The sequence below is a fragment of the Lissotriton vulgaris genome, chromosome 6, assembly GCF_964263255.1.
Source record: "Lissotriton vulgaris chromosome 6, aLisVul1.2, whole genome shotgun sequence".
NCBI classification, from domain to species: Eukaryota; Metazoa; Chordata; class Amphibia; order Caudata; family Salamandridae; genus Lissotriton; species Lissotriton vulgaris.
In genome coordinates, this window is record NC_141694.1 from 1,169,772,990 (window position 1) to 1,169,797,470 (window position 24,481).

Genomic DNA, 24,481 nt, shown 5'->3' on the forward strand with positions numbered 1-24,481 from the left:
GAGGAACAGTGTGTGAAGTGTCCAGATGTCCGGTATGGGGTGCACATGATCACTGCATGTACTGTGTAAACTTCATGCGGCATTTAACTTTATGGTGTTTTGGGAACCCGTCCACCCCTATAGTCATATGTGCTTTAATGGGGCCAATCTCCTGTTTCAATTGTGGTTTTGTTGCCTATCTGTGGGACTAATCTGGATTTTTCTTGTTTGCGTGTTTGTCCGGCTGGTTATGTACCACCCCCACACACTCTCCCTGCCTCCCCCTCCCGCCCCCCACCTGTGTTCTGTCAGTCAGTAACATCAGGCCTAGGTTGTAGGGCCTTATGAGATTATGACAGCATAGACTTGGTCTTGTTTTTGAATATACATGTATTGTTGCATAAATGTACATCAATATTAACAAAAGTTAAATAGGCATATATTAAAATACAAATAAAAAAAGCACGTAGTTTAATTAATGTATGGCAGAGATATTTTTAGGTGTGTTTTTGTTTTATGAATATGCTTGAGGTATACTGTTTATTATGTCGAAGCCTACCAGACAGCACAGCTGTCTGCTTGCAAAGACATATTGAGGACATGCTGGTCTACTTGCAAAGACATATTGGGGACATGCTGAAGCTGCCCTGGGAATGCATTCCGCCCATTGCGAACCACTGGCTTTGTTTTTTCACACTCACATTTACTTGATTTATTTTTTATGGCTCTATTTGTTTTAGCCCTTCCAGCTTACTGTTGTCCCTCTCTTAAAGCATAGCCTTTTTACTAACTTCTTTTCTTCCGCAATTGCTTACTTTTCTGGAATTCCATGTTTCTTTTTGCCTGAAGCACTCCAAAAGAGTGCATGTTTTATATGTCCACCCAAACTTGGTTCTCCTTCGCCTGGCTTATCAAATTGCACGACCAACAACAAAAGTCCTAATGGCTAACAACAAATCATGGAAGATCGGGGAACTAATAACCTGTAAAAGCCAGTATAGAGTTTATGTGATTGAGTGTCCTTGTATGTTAAAATATGTGGGCAGCACCATCTGCAAATTAAAAAAAAGATAATTGGAACACGTACGTTCCACAGTCAATATGGATAGAAACAACGCTGTGGCAAAGCACATGGAGCTACACCTCAATGGGGTTTGGAAGGCTCTGAAGTTCTATGGAATAGAGACTGTACCAATAAATGAGCGAGGAGGAAACAGGGAGAAAATACTCTGACAAAAAGAATCACGCCACATCCTGAAATTAAGAAGTATGAGTCCACAGGGCCTTAATTCACCATAGAGCTCAAGGGGTTCAATATGGGCCAGGTCAAGCCCCCACTCACTGAATATTTCACAATCCAATTAACCTGGTCCTATTTTATGGAGCAGAACACTTATGACCACTTCTATGTGTGTATTCACTACTTTTTATGTAATACACTGGCACTTGCCAAAGTCCAAGGATTGCCAAAGTTGCTCCCTGTTCTCTCATGCGTCGTGTCCCCTATCTGTACTCATCTCAGTGTGTAGTGTACCATAAATCATTCTACACCATTGTGACGAAAATCAATATATATATATATATATATATATATATATATATATATATATATATATATATATATATATATATATATATATATATATATATAATGCCAGAAAAAATTAACGTATAAATGAGTAACCCCATGGGAGTCTACTGATAGGTTCTCACCAGTGGACTCAGGGTCTCATCATTAGCACTTCCATACCAACAAAAAATATGTGAAGACAAAAAACAATTTTTATAAATCTAAGCAGTGTGCAAGTGTTGGGAGCAAGTGCTATCCCTAATCAGTGAGTTGTGATTAGCTGGATAAAATAAGCTATAGGACGTGTCTCCCTATTGCTTAATTCCTGACCCCTAACAAAGTGAAACCTACTGCTATTAGGGGCACTTTGTTGTGTTAAAAATGAGCTAAACCATCACTAGCTATCTTTCTTTATTCTCTGCCATGGATTTGCTTGTTTAAAAGACACTCAGTTGCCTTCTAATTTTAGAGGGCCAACATGTTTTATTGCCTGATATGATTTGTGGCAATTTCCGAGCCGTATGGGAGCTGATCTATAAGAACATCGACAAGAGGATATTCATGAATGTCAGATGAAATATTGGCAGTAAACCTGACTTGGTTCTAGAATTTATTTTTTAATTTACTGCACATAAATTTTGTTCACTTTAAGAAATACGCACAATAATGTAAGTAACTAGAGGGGACTACATCTCTCAGAATCCTGAGAGGCGGTAGTCCCATTAGACAGGAAATGACGTAACATGTTTTTGAACTTTAAAGAACAAGAGTGTTCGCCCTAAAAATTGACCGTGAGCAAGGTATTACGAAATACCGAAGCCCGTTGGTTGTTCGCATGTGTTCCTGATGAAATGGATGGAAGAATAAATTAATTTCGCCAAATCACCTGCGAGAGTGCGACCTAATTCGTTTGGAAACGAAGGAGGTGATGTCATAAAAGAGTTACCCCGATTGAGAAGCAGGTGGCGCGGTGACCGCAAGATCTTTCCTGTGCTGTGTGTGCGTCCTGTGAGTGCTTCTCAATCGAGGGCAATTCTTTCTTTTTACATATGATGGCCAGCCCAGGTTGTGAGAGGCACCACTGTATGTGGTTCCGCTGCTGTTGGAGACGATAGCAGCATATGGAGCGAAAGGAGAGGGAAGGCTTCATGTGCGGGAACCGTGTCTGTAAGAACTGTGGAACCACGAGTCATCAGCAGCCCACATGGGTTATCCTAAGAACTTCCAGTCCCATAATGCTTAGTTGTACTCACCTGAGTTCAAGTGTGTAAATGAAAATAATGGAGAGGAAATACTGGAAATTGAGTGTTTGGTGATTTGTGCACCACATATGTTTGAGGAAGGGCGTATCCTGAAACGTGTCAGGTGGTGCGGTGACCGCAAGATCTTCCCTGTGCTGTGTGTGCCTCCTGCGAGTGCTTCTCAATCGGGGTAAATATATATATTACCTACCGGCGGTCGCCAGTAGGTATATATAGTTAGGATTTTTTCTCTATGGGATTTTTGAAAATTCTATGTCTAATAACTTTGGCGTTTGTGGACGGAATTGGCTGAAATTATCAGGAAAATGGAACATTTTGTTTCTGAGCAGCCCCTGACAATTTGGGGGGGTTTCATCAAGGGGGGGCTGAGAAAAAAGGGGGGTCCCAAAACGCGTTTTTCCCATGTTAATTTCCATAGGGCGGTTGGCCTCACTTTTAGCTCGAACGGCTGAATGGATTTGCACGAAACTTGGCAAAATTGTAGGGACTGTTAGCCCGATGTGCCTTTGCTAGGTCTCAATATATGTGCTCCAGTGGATTTTGAGTAATTTAGGTTCAAAAAAAGATATATATCTGGGCGGAGCCTAACCACACATCTGATCTGATTGGCTGTCAGCACTTCATCCAAGAAGTGTTGGCAGCCATCTTGGGACCAATATACATGATAGCACCTCATTAAAAAGCTTTGTAGTTAATAGAGGGTTTTAGGACTTTAGTTACATTATAAATCATTTGTTGATGGTACCATACTCGTTTTAGGAATTGTGGTGGGTTCTAAGGTGATTTTACCATGTGAAAAAACCTTCTGCTGTGATATCATGAATATTGTTTGAAAGAAAACTAATATCTCATGATTTTCCCACAGTGGTTTGGAAGGGGATCTATAAGCTAAACTGAAAGCATATTTTCTGTAAATTCACATTATCTTTCTCAGTCATGTGAAAATGAAGTCTGACATTCTCAGTAAAACATGTACATCCAACAAGGACAGAGACTGTCAGTTGATTCCTTTGTGTTCTACTGCAGCCTCCTAGAGTGTTCTAAAGAACAACTAGAGTGCTAACAGTCCTACTTATTACAAAGGTATGGCACACCTGAAGCCATCTTGATTGGAATAAAGTGGTAACTCTTAAAACATTTAATTTAAAAAGAAACAACACGAGGGGGTATATTTTGCCATAGAAAGTATGATTAGTGCTGCAGAATGAAAAATTAGGGCACATTTTGAGTGACTTCTCAAATCCTTTTCTATTTCATTAAAACATTCTGACATGCAGTCTCCCAAAATGGCCACCAGAGACAAAAGAGCCCAAATGTAGCCCAAATATCACCCAGATGTAGCCCAAGTATAGCCCAATGACAGAATGTCCCAGAGTGTTCTAAAGAACAACTAGAGCGCTAACAGTCCTACTTATTACAAAGGTATGGCACACCTGAAGCCATCTTGATTGGAATAAAGTGGTAACTCTTAAAACATTTAATTTATTAAGAAACAACATGAGGGGGTATATTTTGCCATAGAAAGTATGATTAGTGCTGCAGAATGAAAAATTAAGGCACATTTTGAGTGACTTTTCAAATCCTTTTCTATTTCATTAAAACATTCTGACATGCAGTCTCCCAAAATGGCCACCAGAGACAAAAGAGCCCAAATGTAGCCCAAATATCACCCAGATGTAGCCCAAGTATAGCCCAATGACAGAATGTCCCAGAGTGTTCTAAAGAACAACTAGAGCGCTAACAGTCCTACTTATTACAAAGGTATGGCACACCTGAAGCCATCTTGATTGGAATAAAGTGGTAACTCTTAAAACATTTAATTTAAAAAGAAACAACATGAGGGGGTATATTTTGCCATAGAAAGTATGATTAGTGCTGCAGAATGAAAAATTAGGGCACATTTTGAGTGACTTCTCAAATCCTTTTCTATTTCATTAAAACATTCTGACATGCAGTCTCCCAAAATGGCCACCAGAGACAAAAGAGCCCAAATGTAGCCCAAATATCACCCAGATGTAGCCCAAGTATAGCCCAATGACAGAATGTCCCAGAGTGTTCTAAAGAACAACTAGAGCGCTAACAGTCCTACTTATTACAACGGTATAGCACACCTGGAGCCATCGTGATGGGAATAAAGTGGTAACTCTTAAAACATTTAATTTAAAAAGGAACAAAATGAGGGGGTATATTATGCAATAGAAGGTATTATTAGTGCTGCAGAAAGAAAAATTAGGGCACATTTTGAGTGACTTTTCAAATCCTCTTCTATTTCATTAAAAAATTCTGACATGCAGTCTCCCAAAATGGCCACCAGAGACAAAAGAGCCCAAATGTAGCCCAAATATCACCCAGATGTAGCCCAAGTATAGCCCAATGACAGAATGTCCCAGAGTGTTCTAAAGAACAACTAGAGCGCTAACAGTCCTACTTATTACAAAGGTATGGCACACCTGAAGCCATCTTGATTGGAATAAAGTGGTAACTCTTAAAACATTTAATTTAAAAAGGAACAAAATGAGGGGGTATATTTTGCCATATGAATTATGATTAGTGCTGCAGAAAGAAAAATTAGGGCACATTTTGAGTGACTTCTCAAACCCTCTTCAATTTCATTAAAAAATTCTGACATACAGTCTCCCAAGATGGCCACCAGAGACAAGAGCCTAAATGTAGCCCAAATATCACCCAGATGTACCCCAAGTATAGCCCAATGACAGAATGTCCCAGAGTGTTCTAAAGAACAACTAGAGCGCTAACAGTCTTACTTATGACAAAAGTATGGCACACCAGAAGCCATCTTGATTGGAATGAAGTGGTAAGTCTGAAAACACTCAATTTAAAAAGGAACAACATGAGGGGGTTAATTTTGCCATAGAAAGTATGATTAGTGCTTCAGAAAGAAAAATTAGGGATCATTTTGAGTGACTTCTCAAATCCTCTTCTATTTCATTAAAAAAAATTCTGACATGCAGACTGAAACATGCACTTTGAATACCAGCAGCAGACGTCCCTGGTGAGCAGTAGCTTTACTACAGTGATCTAATGTGCAACTAGAGTGCTAACATTCAGAATTTATGGCAAATGTGTGACACATCTGAATGCCTTCTTGATGGAACCAAAGTAAACAAGCATTGAAAATGCAATAGATCTCGCCCTCATTTAAGTTAAAGGCATTCTGTTTGTAATGAGGTGGCTTTTTAGCTTTGCTTTTATTAGTGTTTTTCAACTTTCATGTAAATAACATGCATCTGTATGCATATAAGTATATGTATGCATGCATTTATGTTTGTATTTATATAGATATACAGATGATATATGTTTATATATGTATGTATATATATATATATTCACTAAAAAAACCATAGGCTATAGACCATATATAGTTAGGAATTAGCATTTACAAAACCTTATTTTACTCACACAAAACCATTGAAATTCCATATATAGTTAGTTGCACTAACTATATATCGCGCACCCGCAATCCACTGCTGATGATGTCACATATTACATCATTCATGACATGGTCAGTGACATCACTGATGACATCACGGATGACATCTCAAATGACATCACTGATGACATCTCAAATGACATCACTGATGACATCACTGATGACATCTCATTTGACATTACTGATCACATCACTGATGATATCATTCATGTGATAATACGATGAACCTCTTCAGACTCTAATATAACCTTAGATACAATCAGTGTAAACAGACACTCACAGACTGTCACTCATCCATGGAGTTACTCACACACCTAGTCAGTCATGCAAAGAATCAATCACACCTCCATTTCCTCAACTATACAGTTATACAAACTTTACTTATTCAAACATATACTAACACATATTTACTCTCTTATACAATCCCTGATACAAGTTCACAATGATCCATACAGCCACTCACACATTCACTGGCTCTTATGCACAGTTATTTATATATGTCAACTCTCACATGTACTGTGTTTTACATATGTACTTACTTTGACATGTAGCACTGAGATATCCATTCACTCACCAATACACTCATGCACACAGTCAACCGCCCATACAGCTGTTTCCACATGCACTTTTGAAACCATACATCTAGTGAATCAACTGCTCACACATCTATGCACAGAGTCATACACCTCCCAGCCACCCACACACACACTCAGTCTCCCATACAAATACTTGGGCAACCAATCAATAACCCATATAGTTACTCATATAGCTACTTATCAACACATGCAACAGTTTACAGAACAACAGACATAATGATGCACAAATTAAGACAGTTTAGTCACTAACCCATGCACTCAGTGAGACACATTTAATCACTCACTCATACAGTCAGTCATGCACCTACTAAATCCTTCATCCAGACACTTATACATCTATTCATTCTTCAATATGTAAGACATATTTTAACTTTACAGAAACATACAGTCACTGGATGTTGTCATCAGTGATGTCATCAGTGATGTCATTTGAGATGTCATCAGTGATGTCATCAGTGATGTCACTGACCATGTCATGAATGATGTAATATGTGACATCATCAGCAGTGGATTGCGGGCGCGCGATATATAGTTAGTGCAACTAACTATATATGGAATTTCAATGGGTTTGTGTGAGTAAAATAAAGTTTTGTAAATGCGAATTCCTAACTATATATGGTCTATAACCTATGGTTTTTTCAGTGAATATATATATATATATATATATATATATATATATATATATATATATATATATATATATATATATATATATATATATATATATATATATATATATATATATATATATATATATATATATATATATATATATGTTCGAGGCATATGGGCTGCAGATGGTACATTTATGAATAGATCGCCATCTGGTGTTGGGCTCGGATGATTGCACTTTGTTTTTCTCCTGGAGAAGTCTTTGTTGTCATAGATGACTCCTCCTCTTGGTGTTAGTGCGCATGGGCATCGGCTCCATCCTTAGATTGTTTTTTCCCGCCATCGGGTTCGGATGAGGATCGAAGAGCTCCGGACCGACTTCGGTAAAAGACGGTATATTCGGCGTGTAAAACTTTCCAATTCGACGGTATTGTTACCGAACGCGACTTCACTTCCATCTCGACGCGTTTCGAAGAACGAAGACTACGAGAAGACCAACGCGACGTAGTCCAGCCCGGAGTCCATGGAAAGGACTCCATTCAAAAAATGTCCAACGTGTGGTGCTAAGTTTCCACACAAGGACCTACACGAGGTGTGCAACCTCTGCTTGTCCCCTGAACACGAATCCAGGGACTGTGAAGCCTGTGCAGCATTTTCTTCAAAATCGACGATTAGAAACCGTCGAGCCCGAAGACACGAGGTATCGAGAATGCAGTCACAAGCAATCCCGGAGCTGTTCGAGGACCAGCACCCAGAAGAGGAGGAAGAGGAGGCTGACGAGGCGGGGTCAGAAGAGGGCGAGTCCGACGCCGACGAAATCGGCGTCCAACAAACCGTGAGTGACGACGTCCCTTTACCAAAGAACAGACCCCGCACGGTGTCGACCCCGCCCTCGAGCCCGGTCAGACAACCGAAAAGAGTTTCCGACGCCCCGCCTTCGGGCCCGGCAACGAAACCGAAACCGAAACACTCGGCCTCCCATCATGGTAGTTCCGATAAACGGACCACATCGACACCGAAGCTCCATGACAAGGAAAGCTCGAAGTCGAAACAGTCCATATCGACACCGAAACACGTGTCGATGTCGAAAACACCCTCGACACCGAGAACATCGGATCCGAATAAAATCTCGGTGCCGAAAATACAAATGGACAGTAGTAAGAAAAAACACCTTTCGGACCCGAAAACTGCGGTACCGACACAGGAATATAAAACAGATCCTAAACAAAAGACTCTGTTGATAGATCCAAAAACTGGCAAAGTAGTCACAGAACTACCTAAAAAGAGGAAGAATGAACAGTCGGATGACAAGACTCATCCTAAGAAGAGAACAATGGGGACAAATACAACTCCTCCCCCTTCTCCAAGACATAGAGACACACCCTCTTCCCCTCTCCCTCACAATAGGCCAAATATGCCTCCCACACGACCATCTACACCTACAACAGATGTAGAGAGTGACACAGGGGAGGGAGAACATCCTAGGGATGATGAAGACACAATCCCAGAGGAGGTAGACCCATGGGAGGAGTACAATGTAGGGTCAGATAACGATAACGACCCTGAATTGTACCCTTCAAAACCCTCACCTCCTGATGATAATACTGGTTTTGCACAACTCATTAATAGAGCAGCAATATATCACAAGGTAGAACTACATGCAGAACCTCAAATAGAGGATTTCTTATTAGAAACACTACCTACCGCGCAAAGAACATCAGGAACACTACCAATGCTTAAGGGCCTTCTCAGTCATACATCAGAGATATTCAAAGACCCAGTGAGGGCTAGGATACTGAACCCAAGAATCGATAAGAAATATAGGCCAGCTCCAAAGGACCCAATATTCATTAAAGGGCAAATTCCTCTAGACTCACTAGTGGTCACAAACGCTCGTAAGAGAGCAAACTCTTTATCCACAGGAGAAGCTCCACCTCCTGACAAAGAGTCTAAGCTAATAGATGCCTCGGGCAAGAGAGTAGCATCTCAAGCGGCAAACAGCTGGCGCATAGCTAATACACAGGCACTACTGGCAAGGTATGACAGAGCGCATTATGATGAACTAGAAAAACTCATCACACATCTCCCTAAAGAACATCAAAAGAGGGCAGATCAACTCATACAAGAAGGGAAGTTAATTACTAACACTTCAATCAAGTGCGCCCTAGACGCGGCAGACACTGCAGCAAGATCTACAAACACAAGCATCATGTTAAGGAGACATGCATGGCTCAGGGTATCAGGGTTCAAACAAGAGGTACAAACATCATTACTAAACCAACCTTTTGATGGGAAAACACTTTTCGGCACAGGGACAGATGAGGCCTTAGAAAAGATGAAAAAAGATACCGAAACGGCTAAATCAATGGGAGCATTGCAACAGCCGACACAAAGAGGTTCCTTTCGTAGATCCGCCTATAGAGGAGGATCCAAAAATACAAGTACAAACCAGCAACAAACCTCTTTTACACCTACATCACCCAGAGGTAATTCAAGAGGTGGCTACAGAGGTAGCAACAACAAGGGTAGAGGTCGCGGGAACAACAACAACCGCAACTCTCCAACCCCAAAACAGTGACTTCATACAGCTCCCCCCAGACCATATAACACCGGTCGGGGGACGCCTATCACAGTTCCTACCTGTCTGGGAAAACATCACATCAGACAGGTGGGTGCGACAAATTATCCAACATGGTTATTGCCTGGAACTCACATCTACCCCGCCAAACATCCCCCCCAGGCAGCGTCCAATGAAACAAGATCACCTGACACTGTTAAAGAAGGAGGTACTATCCCTGCTAGAAAAGCATGCCATAGAGAAGGTTCCACAGCACCAACAAGGAACAGGAGTATACTCCCTATACTTCCTAATTCCCAAAAAGGACGGGTCTCTAAGGCCAATACTGGACCTAAGACCTCTCAACGCATACATAAATTCGGAACATTTCCACATGGTCACGCTACAACAAATACTGCCTTTACTGAAGAAAGGGGACTTTCTTTCTACACTGGATCTAAAAGACGCTTACTTTCATATTCCAATTCACAAGGCCCACAGGAAATACCTCAGGTTTGTGGTAGAAGGACAACATTATCAGTTCAAAGTCCTTCCGTTTGGTGTCACAACAGCACCAAGGGTGTTCACAAAATGTCTAGCAGTAGTGGCAGCTCACCTAAGAAGACAACAAATACATGTCTTCCCATACTTGGACGACTGGCTAATAAAGGCCAAGTCACAAGAGGAATGTCTTCAAAACACACAAAAGACAATTCAACTACTACACCAGCTAGGGTTCACGGTGAACTACACAAAGTCACACCTACAACCAAGCAAGGTTCAACAATATCTGGGGGCTACTATAGACACAGAGAAAGCCAAAGTATACCCCAATCCAGTCAGGATTCAAACAATGCTTACAATCATTCAGAGATTCCAGCCACAACACTCACTACCAGCAAGAGTGTTTATGCAGCTATTAGGGATGATGTCATCCTGCATACTGCTAATACCATATGCCAAACTACAAATGCGTCCGCTACAAGAATGCTTAGCGACACAGTGGAATCAGGCTCAAGGACAGATTACGGATCTGGTGTTGGTAGACGACCGCACACACCGCTCTCTGAAGTGGTGGAACACAACAAACATTGCCAAGGGGCGGTCGTTCCTAGAACCAATTCCACAGGTGACAATAACAGCAGACGCATCACTCACAGGATGGGGAGCACATATGGAAAAATACACAGTACAAGGGAGGTGGAGTGTGCAGGAAAAAAGACTGCACATCAATCACCTAGAACTACTAGCAGCATTTCTAGCATTGAAAGCCTTCCAAATACATGTTACCAACAAAGCTGTCCTGATCAGAACAGACAACATGACAGCAATGTATTATATTCAAAAACGGGGGGACGCACTCTCTCCAACTATCCAGACTAGCACAGGAAATTTGGAGATGGGCCATTCCTCAAAACATCTATCTGTTAGCCGAACACCTACCAGGAGTTCAAAATCAGATAGCAGACATCTTAAGCAGACAGTCGGAACAAATACACGAATGGGAACTGCACCAACAAATACTGCAGCCATTCTTCCAAAGATGGGGACAACCAGAGATAGACCTCTTTGCCACCCATCAGAACGCAAAATGCCAAAGCTTCGCGTCCAGGTACCCACACCACCTGTCGCAGGGCAATGCGTTATGGATAAACTGGTCCAACAAATTTGCATACGCTTTTCCCCCTCTCCCACTAATCCCATTAGTGGTCAGAAAGCTGCAACAACACTCAATGACCATGATACTAGTGGCACCCACGTGGGCAAGACAACCGTGGTTCACCACGCTCCTGCAACTCTCACAAGTACCACATCAAAAGCTAAGAATTCTACCCATGCATCTTACACAGAACCATGGAGAAATAATGCACCCAGATCCCACACAACTGAACTTAGCGATCTGGCTCCTGAAATCCTAGAATTTGGGTACTTAGATCTACCACCAAATTGTATGGAGATAATTAAACAAACGAGACGTCCCACCACCAGAGCATGCTATGCAGCTAAGTGGAAGAGGTTTGCTATACACTGTACTACTAGTAATATCAACCCTCTAGACGTATCAACAAAGGAGATTATTTGCTACTTACTACACTTACAGCAATGTAATCTCGCATACACATCTATCAGGGTACATCTAGCAGCTATAGCAGCGTACCTACAAAACAGGCAGCACATATCACTGTTTAGAGTGCCAGCGATAAAAGCCTTCATGGAAGGCCTTAAAAGAGTCATTCCACCAAGATTACCACCTTCCCCGGTCTGGAACCTCAATGTAGTACTCACCAGACTAATGGGACCACCGTTCGAACCTATGCATAGGTGCGAAATACAATTCCTTACATGGAAGGTGGCTTTCCTGATAGCCATTACCTCACTCAGGAGAGTAAGTGAATTACAGGCATTGACAATACAAGAACCATTCCTGCAGTTACACCAGAATAAAGTGGTTCTTAGAACAAACCCAAAGTTCTTGCCTAAAGTAATTTCGGCATTTCACATCAACCAACCAGTGGAACTGCCAGTTTTTTTTCCAAAACCACAGACAGTAGCAGAAAGGGCTCTACATACACTAGACGTCAAAAGAGCCATTTTGTACTACATAGAAAGGACACAAAATTTCAGGAAAACTAAACAACTATTTGTGGCATTTTCCCCAACACATAAGGGCAATCCTATCTCTAAAGCAGGCATAGCTAGATGGATTGTAAAATGTATACAAGTATGTTACATTAAAGCAAAGAGAACATTAACTGTTCCTGCTAGAGCTCATTCTACACGAAAACTAGGAGCACCTATGGCATTCTTAGGGAACATTCCCCTAGATGACATATGCAGAGCAGCAACTTGGTCTACACCACATACATTCACAAAACACTACTGTGTTGATGTACAGGCTACACAACAAGCCAGAGTGGGCCAAGCTGTATTAAAAACTCTATTTCAAACAGTTGCGACAGACACTGGTGACCACCGCTAGGGAGGTAACTGCTGTACAATCTATTCATAAATGTACCATCTGCAGCCCATATGCCTCGAACGGAATATGCTACTTACCAGTATGCATCTGTTCTTGGCATAGAGGGCTGCAGAGTGGTACATGCCCTCCCTGCCTCCCCGGAAACCTGTGTCTGCCCCAACATTATCTTAGTTAGATACACTTACATGGGCATATCTTTATGTATTCTACTACACTACTCCATCTAACCCTACTATGGCAAAACAATCTAAGGATGGAGCCGATGCCCATGCGCACTAACACCAAGAGGAGGAGTCATCTATGACGACAAAGACTTCTCCAGGAGAAAAACAAAAGTGCAATCATCCGAGCCCAACACCAGATGGCGATCTATTCATAAATGTACCACTCTGCAGCCCTCTATGCCAAGAACAGATGCATACTGGTAAGTAGCATATTCCATATATATATATATATTACCTACTGGCGGTCGCCAGTAGGTATATATAGTTAGGATTTTTTCCCTATGGGATTTTTGAAAATTATATGTCTAATAACTTTGGCGTTTGTGGACGGAATCGGCTGAAATTTTCAGGAAAATGGCACATTTTGTTTCTGAGCAGCCCCCGAAAATTTGGGGGGGTTTCGTCAAGGGGGGGCCGAGAAAAAAGGGGTGTCCCAAAACGCGTTTTTCCCATGTTAATTTCCATAGGGCCTTTGGCCTCACTTTTAGCTCGAACGGCTGAATGGATTTGCACGAAACTTGGCAAAATTGTAGGGACTGTTAGCCCGATGTGCCTTTGCTAGGTCTCAATATATGTGCTCCAGTGGTTTTTGAGAAATTAACGTTCAAAACAAGATATATATCTGTAACAGCGCTCCGGGCTGCGCTCCGGTCCTCTTACTTTTCGCGAAACGGAACTTTGCGCGCAGAAAGCTGATTGGCTCTCCGGTGTCTGTCAACATTCTAAACAGTCCGGAGCGGCCGCCATCTTATCTCTCGGTAGGATCGAGAGAGAAGAAGAGGTGAAAAACGAAGGGGGAATTTAATGAAAGGGGGCAAGGTATACCTCTCTTGACCCCCTAGGAATGATGTTGGGGTTATTAAAGGGTCCCGTGGGGAAAATAAAAAAATATATATTTTTCACGGTAGAAGCGCTTCCCGGGCCGCAAACTGGGCCGCAAACTGGTAGCGAAACGGGAATTCGCCATTTTGTGTTTCATTTTAATTAAATTACTAGGTATAAGGGGGTGCGGGAGACGTATCCTGACCCCTTATGTTTTCTGAGGGTGGCTGAGGAGGCTCATATATGTTGATAGATGTCTTCCAGCGGCTGTGCGTGAGCTTTTTTTTTTTTTTTTTGCTGCGTGACGTCTGTTAACGTTCGATTCGATGGAAATCAGGAAGTGTTGACCACCATTTTGTCACTGCGAGTAAATATTTTGTTATAAATGAATCCTTATTGATAAACATTGTCTGCGCCATCTTGCCTTTTTGTCCAATGCCACAATTTTGTCGTGCACGGCAGCCATTTTAGATGCCTTGACCAGACCCACTCTCTGCACGCCGTCGATTCTCAGCACGGCTCCCCACCCTCGCAAGCATCTCCCCCACGCACTGGTCACCCCCGCTCTCTCTCTCATGCATGGGCCATATACTTCCCCCCATCTGCGCTGCTCTTCCCTGAGAATCACACCCTGTGCCCGCCCGACACCTCCCTTTCACCCTGTTCACTACCGCACCCTCTGACACTCCTCTTCCTCTGTGTCCGATTGTCCAGGCCGGACCCAGGCTATCACCTAGCCCTGCGGATGTAGTTTATGGCCCCAGCTGTAGAGAATCCAGACATACCAATCCTCCCGATTCAGGCGTGAGACTACTGATTTCAGTGCTAGTCTTCCGCCTCCCGATTCCTGCAAGGAAAAACCCGGGGGCATATTACCAACAACTAGCGATAATTTTTGTCTCTAACTTGTTTAGAGACAAAAATTATCGCCGCACATCGGCGAATTTTATCGCAGATAAACCTTGCTATTAGCAAGGTTTATCGCAAATGCGATAAAAAACGTCCGCAATGCATGAATATCGCTGAAAAGTCAGCGATATTCATGCATTATCCAGCAAATGCTCTTAGCCATGTTATCCACCTTCCATTGGATAACATGGCTAAAAACTGCTCAGGGCAGGTGTTAGCTTTTGGAGATATTCGCGCTTAGCGCGAATATCTCCAAAAGTTGGAAATAGGAGATAGCGATGGTTAGGGACTGTTTCCAGTCGCTAACATCTTGGCACGCCCACTTTGCATGTCATTAGTGATAAATATCACTGACATGCAAAGCGGGGCCCAAGATGGTCGCTATCTCCTTTTAGCTGTCACTAATTGGTGTTAGCGACAGCTTGGTAATAGGGAGATCATTTTATCTCCTTTTTTTTGGCTTTTAAAGCCAAAAAAGCGGAAATAAACCCCCTTGATAATATGCCCCACGATTCCTCGGGGGTTTCAGCTGACAGGGCTTGGTATTGTGTTACGTGCTAATTCTTCCAGGAAACGTCAGAGGGTCGATGCAGGGGGTTCTAGAAGGGGTGATAAACCATTTTAGCCTCATGAACAAGCGCATGGTCTTTTAAAGATTTGTGAAGTACTCGGGGCGGCGGTGTGTGTGTGCCCTCTTTCAGGAGCGGGCGGGGGGGCACTGCCAGCAACTTGCCAGGCAGTGTTCAACACGTGCATCACCCTTTCTCTGCCTGCTATTGCGCTCCATGCTTCGGAAAGGTAAGAAAAAGAACGTGCATTTGAGTTTGAAATGTCCGATCCTGTAGCAGTACACTTGCAAAGCCCACACATGACAATAACCCGATTCAAGGCCCCATTCACCCGATTTTTTAAAAAAATATAGTACTCCAAGAAAGTTGGATTATAAAACTTTATTAACTTTTAAATATAACGAACGCAACAAAAACTGTAAATATATTTAAACATTTTTTGATTAAAAAAAACAACAATGGTCAGAAGCTGTCTTTTGTGCGAATAGTCCCAAGGCAGCACAACGTGCTGAGTTGTGGAAGGCACCCAGGTGAAGAACCATCCCTTCTTTAAACCCCATGGTGACCAACTATAGTTTCAATGAGTGCTATGTCCCAGGTTTTACATAAAGTAGTGTTTACCTAGAGTGGTGCTGTGTAGGACACTCTGAATGGAAATTAACCAGAACTATAACGATAACAACAACAACAACAATAATATAACTTTTATGCCCAAATTACGCAAACATTTAGCTAATCTGCTAAAGGGGGGAGTCGCCATTTCTTTTGATAATTTATTCACCCATCCGTAGCCTCTCTAATCTCCATTACAATGTGTTTCTTGCTAAAATTAACCAGAACTATAACCATAACAACAACAACAACAACAATAATATAACTTTAATGTCCAAATTACGCAAAGATTTAGCTAATCTGGTAAAGGGGGGGAGTCGCCATTTCTTTGGATAATTTATTCATCCATCCGTAGCCTCTCTAATCTCCATTACAATATGTTTCTTGCTGTCGCTAGCTGATGAAAAAACTAAAGTGATAACTTCCTCATCCTTATTTTGTCTTTCTTTGTTCCTTAAGATGTTATCTGTGTCAACCTCTTCCGAGAATGCTGATGCGTTAGGGATTTCCTTGTGTTTCTTAATAGCATTGGTGTCTGCACACTTCTTTGTCAATTCTGTGAACATGATAACTGCTTCATGAACAGACGATATCTTTGTTAAGTCATTAGTGTTAAGTGTGTCTGAAACTACAGTGCCCTTCTGTTTTTCTTTCTTCAGGCTCTACAGAGTTTTGTGTGTTGTTCTTTTGAGCGACAATTATTCCAGAGGTTTCAGGTTCACTTGTTTTGTCCTGCAGTGAGTTAACAGCTTTAGAGACTTCATGTTTATTTGCTATGTCCTGCTGTGCGTCAACTGCTTCAGAGACGTCAGCCTCATTTGTTATGTTTGACTAGATCCTGGACCTGCCCGGCCGCGCCCAAAATGGCGCCGGTGTAAATGGGACTCGTAACTGCTTGTTGTGTACTGGTTGCCCAACCTTGATATCACGAGATACGTATGCAGTTATGAAGCACATGGCGGAGGCTCGTCTGCTGTAGTGGGGCGCCCCTTTATCGTTTCAGTCGCCATTCCGCCCGCTTTTGCTACACTGTGCCTTTTCCGCCATTCAGCTGTTTACCGCCCGCTCTTACGGCTACAGCGTCTCGCTCACCATGTAGTTGAGTTGCTCCCACTCTTGCGGTGCAGCGATAGGCGGCTGCCACAGGACTCTTAAAATGGCGGCCGGCTCTTCGGATTTGGGCCTGGTCCAGTAAAATGGCCCTGGGACACCTTGGAACTCGGACGCTTGTCTGCCAGGGCTTGGGTCCCATTCTCGAAAGCGTCCCCTCAGCCTTGAAGATTTTACAAAAGTCTTGGGGGCCCTCGACTCCCGCAGGCTTCCGGTGGGGAGCGGCTGCCATGATTGCTTGCGGAATGGCCACGACGGAGCTACGAGATGGTGGTGCTCTCATGGTGACGCCAGCTTCAGTCTGAAACATCCAGAAACAAGGTGGGGCTTTCATCGTTTGGGAAAAAAAATGTTTTAATCCAATGAAAAGTCTTATTTTTAGGTCACATGACCTAGTCTTACATCATTAGGAAAACAAAAGTAAAATGAACCAATGAAAAGTTTTATTAACAAGTCACATGACCTGTTATGCTTACGTTACGCGCTGCGCGGCGCACTCTGGATCGTTTCCGGGAAGCTGCGCCTTGCGCACCGGAGCACTTCCGGGTGCGCTAACGCAGCGCGTCATATGACGCATTACGCGACAACGCAGGTCCAGAATATAGTCAAAATGTCTCCACCAACCAGCGGTCGGAATACAACCGCTTTCAGCAGTCCAAGAAGTTTTGTTAAATCTTAAGAGCGGGAGCAACTCAACTACATGGTGAGCGAGACGCTGTAGTCGCAAGAGCGGGCGGTAAACAGCTGAATGGCGGAAGAGGCACAGAGTACCAAAAGCGGGCGGAATGGCAACTAAAACAGTAAAGGGGCGCCCCACTACAGCGTGTCTTCAGGTCAAACGGATTGTGGGACAAGGTCCAGAATGGAAGAGTCATCAAAAGGCAAAAAATTCTGCCGGACCCCGGGAGCCGGCCGCCTATGTTGGGGGCGATCTCAGGCCACACCAGGGCAACACGACTTGGGGAGGGGGCAGGAGCCAAGCGCCTCCTCCCAGTCCGCGCCATCTCACCGCCCCTCGGGGGCCTCCGTCAAGCGGTTTAGGGAGGCACCGTATCACATTGTTTTCCAATGCAGTCAGGTCCACAAACGGACCCCACTTACTTTGAATAGTGAAGCTGCAGCAGGTGCAAATAAGGTTTAGACAGTGTTACAAGCGCTGCTTAGAACTCTGAAGTATGGCACTCAACATCCAGAACTTATGCCATTTGTGTAAGGCAGTGACATCGAAGCAACTCAGGGACCAAAAGCATGAACGAACACTCACGTATGAAAATCTTATTTGGGGAAGGGGCAGGATCCAAACGCCCCCTCCCAGTTCGCGCCACTACACCGTATGTAGAAAATCTGAAGCCATCGTTCTACAAACTCTCAACGCTTGCTATCAGTGCATGAGTTTCATGCTCGATCGATTGAGCTAGCCGGATCGGGCAACAAAAAGTATAAAATAGTTATGTAAATAGTTATTTAATAAAATGTTTTACCCTGTTTCTTTGCTGGTGTGTTGTCTATATTTATAATATTTGCATAGGGTTTGTCGTTATTTTGGGCGGGGTGGGTGGCGGAGTCGAGCTGTCTTGCAGCCCTCATGGTGTGGAGCTCAGTTCATTTCACTATTTTCGTATTTCTCATGAAGGGTTGTTCCTAATGTTTGTATTTTAGCGAGGTCAAAAAGAGATCCAATTAGTGGTCTACTGATTTTGCACGATTACTTTTATTTTTTTACACGATTTTTCACTATCTGCAAAGACTAAACAGAGTATTGCGAGTTTGTGCTTGTTTGTAAATAGAGAATGATCCAAAGAGAACCAATTCTAAAACAGTAAATGCTTGGATAACAATCAATCAAATGGAGAGACAAGCAGGTACGACGGATTACAACGGGGGTAAAGGTCTGCGTTAACTACCCTTCACTATCTGCAAAGAGAGAGTACTACTAAGAGAAAAGAGGGGAGTGGGGGGGGGAGCGTTCAAAGCACATGAGCGTGCATAAACACGAAAACGTTTTTACCTATCACGTACTTGACATTTGACAGCTTTTGATATTAGCTATTAAAATACCATTGAAATTCACAGAAAAAACCATAGGTTATAGTCCATATATAGTTAGGAATTTGCATTTACAAAACCTTGAAAATTCAATGAAAAAACCATTGGTTATAGAACATATATAGTTAGGAATTTGCATTTACAAAACCTTATTTTACTCGCATAAAACCATTGAAATTCCATATATAGTTAGATGCGCTAACTATATATCGCGCACCCGCAATCCACTGCTGATGATGTCACATATTACATCATTCATGACATGGTTAGTGACATCACTGATGACATCACTGATGACATCTCAAATGACATCACTGATAAAATCACTGATAACATCTCATTTGACATGACTGATCACATCACTGATGATATCATTCATGTGATAATACCATGAACCTCTTCAGACTCTAATATAACCTTAGATACAATCAGTGTAAACAGACAGTCACAGACTGTCACTCATCCATGGAGTTACTCACACACCTAGTCAGTTATGCAAAAAATCAATCACACCTCCATTTTCTCAACTATACCGTTATACACACCTTACTTATTCAAACATATAATAACACATATTTACTCTCTTATACAATCCCTGATACATGTTCACAATGATCCATACAGCCACTCACACATTCACTGGCTCTTATGTACAGTTATTTATAGATGTCAACTCTCACATGTACTGTGTTTTACATATGTACTTACTTTGACATGTAGCACTGAGATATCCATTCACTCACTAATACACTCATGCACAGTCAACTGCCCATACAGCTGTTTCCACATGCACTTTTGAACCCATACATATAGTGAATCAACTACTCACACATCTATGTACAGAGTCACACACCTCCCAGCCACCCATACAAACACACACTCAGTTTCCCATACAAATACTGGAACAACCAATGAATAACCCATACAGTTACTCATATAGCTACTGATCAACATATGCAGCAGTTTGTAGAACAACAGATATAATGATGCACAAATTAAAACCCAGTCACTAACCCATGCACTCAGTGAGACACATTTAATCACTCACTCATACAGTCAGTCATGCACCTACTAAATCCTTCATCCAGACACTTATACATCCACTCATTCTTCAATATGTAAGACATATTTTAACTTTACAGAAACATACAGTCACTGGATGTTGTCATCAGTGATGTCATCAGTGATGTCATTTGAGATGTCATCAGTGATGTCATCAGTGATGTCACTAACCATGTCATGAATGATTTAATATGTGACATCATCAGCAGTGGATTGCGGGTGCGCGATATATAGTTAGCGCATCTAACTATATATGGAATTTCAATGGTTTTATGCGAGTAAAATAAGGTTTTGTAAATGCAAATTCCTAACTATATATGTTCTATAACCAATGGTTTTTTCATTGAATGAATATATATATATATATATATATATATATATATATATATATATATATATATATATATATATATATACATATATATATATATATATATGAACAAGAGATTCCTCCCCAGCTTGCTCTGCGCTCGCAGACACCGCCTCCACGCCAGCAAGGAAGCGGAACCGGACCAGCAAATTCAGCAAGAATGGTAATTTATTGATCGATTAAAACAGAACCAGCGACGCGTTTCGGGCCAGAAGCCCTTGATCACGCTGCAACATGTTAATCATCATTATGCTCTTTTTATACGTATATGCAGTGATTTTAGACGCCACCCCCTGGTGACGCCCACCATGATCATGTGATAAGTGATAAACAGTAAGAACGCACTGTCGCTGATACATTGTTGTCATTGCAATCTAGTTTACAAAGAATCATAACTGGTTAAATCCAGGAATTTATCAGAATAGATCATATAATAAATAATTATATTAATATAGCAACACATTTCATCCAAGTAATATATCTATTCTGTGCAAAAAGGCAATCTCGTATATGTAGCAGCATAAATATAAAGTGCGTATCGAGAAAAGTGCATAAGTGAAGAAAAAAGTGATAAAGTGCAAGGGTTAGCGGAGACATATGGAACCACCACTGGAATAGTTATCAGTAATTTAAGCATTACATCTCGATGTTTGTACAAGTGAATTCGTTCCAATCATCCTATTCCTTAATGGATTCTATTAAAAAATTCAAAATAGAAGAAGAACCATTTTTACTAGAAGCTAAAAATGACAATATGTAAAAATAAGACCATATTTCATATATATACACACACATGCACACACTCTCTCATCCACCACCCCACATAGCCAGCCCTTTGCGACGTGCAGTTAATCCAAATGCAATGTAAAGCATAATAAGTTTTGTCTAGAACAAAAAGGAATGACCGTAGCCATATACACAACCATATGTGTATGTGTGTGCATACATATACACACACACATACACACACACCCACATACATACACCCCCATGCACCCCAACAACCCTATACAACCCTCACATAAATATTTACAAGTATTGATATCTGCGTAATACCCTATCTATATACACATATAAGCACCCACATCCACGCTTTTCTTTGTACAGTCCTGAGTCAAAAAGTCAAAAACAATGTTATCATAATTCCATACAAAAAATCCACAGGATAAAATCCCTGTACAATTAAAAAATTACCACAAGATTGTCATCATCACGAAATTGTACATGAAATGCAAATAGGAATGTATGAAAACATCTATATATTGATGCGATATGCATGATAACTGTCAAATAAAGTGCGGAATTGTGTCACCATGGGTGAAAACTAAGATAAGATTCACCAGTTGTTACTACAGATTATGGGACAGGTGCAAGGAACTTCTAATAGGGAACCTAACTAGAAGAACCAGAAACTAGGGCACAGATAAAAGTAATACCAGAAGCTAACAAAACCAGAATGTATTTACAGAAAATGATGCATTTCCTCAATATTGTTGAGCCCGTTAGGCCAACGGCTATCGAGCTCCAATATAAATCTAGACTCCATTTTTCTGAGTTGGGTCTCACGGTCACCTCCTCGTCTTAGTTGGGGAACTGCCCCAATCACAAAATAGCTCAGACAACTAAGGTCTTTTTTGTGTACTCACTTGAAGTGACGGGCAACTGGGTAAGTGGGGTCACTATGTAGAATAGCCCTCAGATGCTGTAGAATCCGGGCGTGCACCTGGAGCTTAGTGCTGCCAACATATCTAAGCCCACAGGTGCACGTCAGAACGTACACAGCATGGTCAGTCTTACAGTTGTAGTTGCCATTAATGGTTTTGGCAACTTTGCTGAACGGGGTGTTATAATGGGTAGTAGTGACTCCGAACTTACAAGCTCTACAACTGGAGCATTTAAAGAAACCTCTGGAAGGGCGAAGCCATGGAACCTTAGTTTTTAATTCAGGGGCTGCTTTGTCCAGATGGTTACCCATTGTTTTAGCACGTCTGAACGTCAAGGTAGGGGAAGGGGGCAACCTGGTGTTTAAAATATGGTCGCTCATAATAATCGGCCAGTGTTTGTTAAGTATTGACCTGATTTTTCGATCTTCCCTACTGAAAGTAGTAATCAGACGTGGGCACTCCAGTTGGGGTGTAATAGTAAGAGGAGGTTCGGTTCCCACAGTAGAGTCAGGAAAGAGGCTCTCCCTAGATCTTGACAGAGATTTGGTTACTGCTGAATTTAATATCCGCTCGGAATATCCTCTAGCTCTCAATCTGGTTAAGAGTTCTTCCAAGCAGGCATCAAAATCAGAGGGAGAACTGCAGATTCTCTTTAATCTAAGGATTTCCCCGTAGGGGATTCCAGAGATTGTATGTTTAGGGTGCATACTGGATGCATGCAATGTGGCATTGCCAGCAGTCTGTTTTCAATGGAGGGTGGTGTTGACAATTCCATTAGAGACATACACCTCCACATCCAAGAATTGGATACGATTTTCATTAATGTGTGCCGTAAAATGAAGATTGAGCGAATTGTCATTGATGTCATCAATAAATAGCAACGCTTCCTGTTTACTACCCTTCCAGATGATGAAGACATCATCGATATATCTTAAGAAGCACCTTACATGCCTATCCATCCACGTCTTGTGGCGAACCTTGAGGACCTGCTCCTCCCACCAGCCAACGTGCAAGCACGCATAGCTGGGAGAGAAGCAGGCCCCCATAGCCACGCCCCTCAGTTGTTTATAGATCTCCTTTCCAAAGGAAAAGAAGTTGTTATGGAGGCACCATGCTATCAAACCAACAATCACCTTATTGTGTTCATAGTACTGGATAGGTCTACTGGAAAGGTAGTATTGTACAGCAGATAAACCCCTGTCATGATCTATGCTGGTATACAGCGATTCGATGTCAAGCGAAATCAGTAACATGTCATTTTCCCATTCAAGAGTAGATATTTTGGATATAAAGTCACTGGTATCTCGAGTGAAGCTGGGAAGTTGCTTGACAAAGTCTTGTAGGAAAAAATCAATGTATTCTCCAGCTTTTTCTCCTGCACTGCCAATTGCCGAAACTATCGGCCTACCTGGTATCGGTTGTACGGATTTGTGCACTTTCGGAATGAGATAAAGAGAAGGTAGAATCGGAAAGTTCACATACATATATTTGTGTTCCTCCGGTGAAATAAGACCTTCTCTTTTCCATTGATTCAAAGACTTATGTAAGTCAGATATCGCTTTATCGTATTCCTTTTGAGTACTTTTTACATAACAAGCTGGGTCTTCTAGTTGGCGTTTGGCTTCGGTGATATAATCTTTTTTAGGCCAAATCACCAAATTGCCCCCCTTATCAGACTTCTTGATCACTATGTCAGGGTTATTATCAAGTTTCTTCATCAGTTTGTTATAGGCAATCCTGGTGTATGTCTCTTTTTTATAACGTTTGTTGTTGGTTTGGGTGTACAGCTTTTTAATGTCATTTGTGACACAATCGTGAAAGATGTCGATCGCGTCCCTTGGCATCAGGGGTACGAATTTTGATTTACTGTGGAAAGGGCTCAAACCTGCACCTTTAGGAGGAATAGGGATCTGTCTGAGACGATCTTGAGTAGAGGCCGTTGCTTCAGGTTCTAAGTCGTCATTTGAGTTAAGCAGATCATTAGCATCGAGGAAAACATGTGTATCAGAAGCCCTTAATGACATAGTTTCATTTTCTCTCAAATTGTCATCTTGGGTATCCAAATCCTTGGCTGTTTGTAGAGCAA

The 24,481-nt window shown here is 41.9% G+C and overlaps 2 protein-coding genes across 4 annotated transcripts in view; both read left to right on the forward strand.

The window, feature by feature from the left end:
- LOC147708585 (zinc finger protein 212-like) overlaps positions 1-24,481 on the forward strand; it is a 152,011-nt gene that overhangs the window by 89,331 nt on the left and 38,199 nt on the right. The window lies entirely within an intron of this gene.
- LOC147708586 (uncharacterized) lies at positions 9,026-10,048 on the forward strand. Its single transcript, XM_086927262.1, has one exon. It carries the CDS (start codon positions 9,203-9,205, stop codon positions 10,046-10,048), a length of 846 nt encoding a protein of 281 aa, XP_086783388.1. The 5' UTR covers positions 9,026-9,202.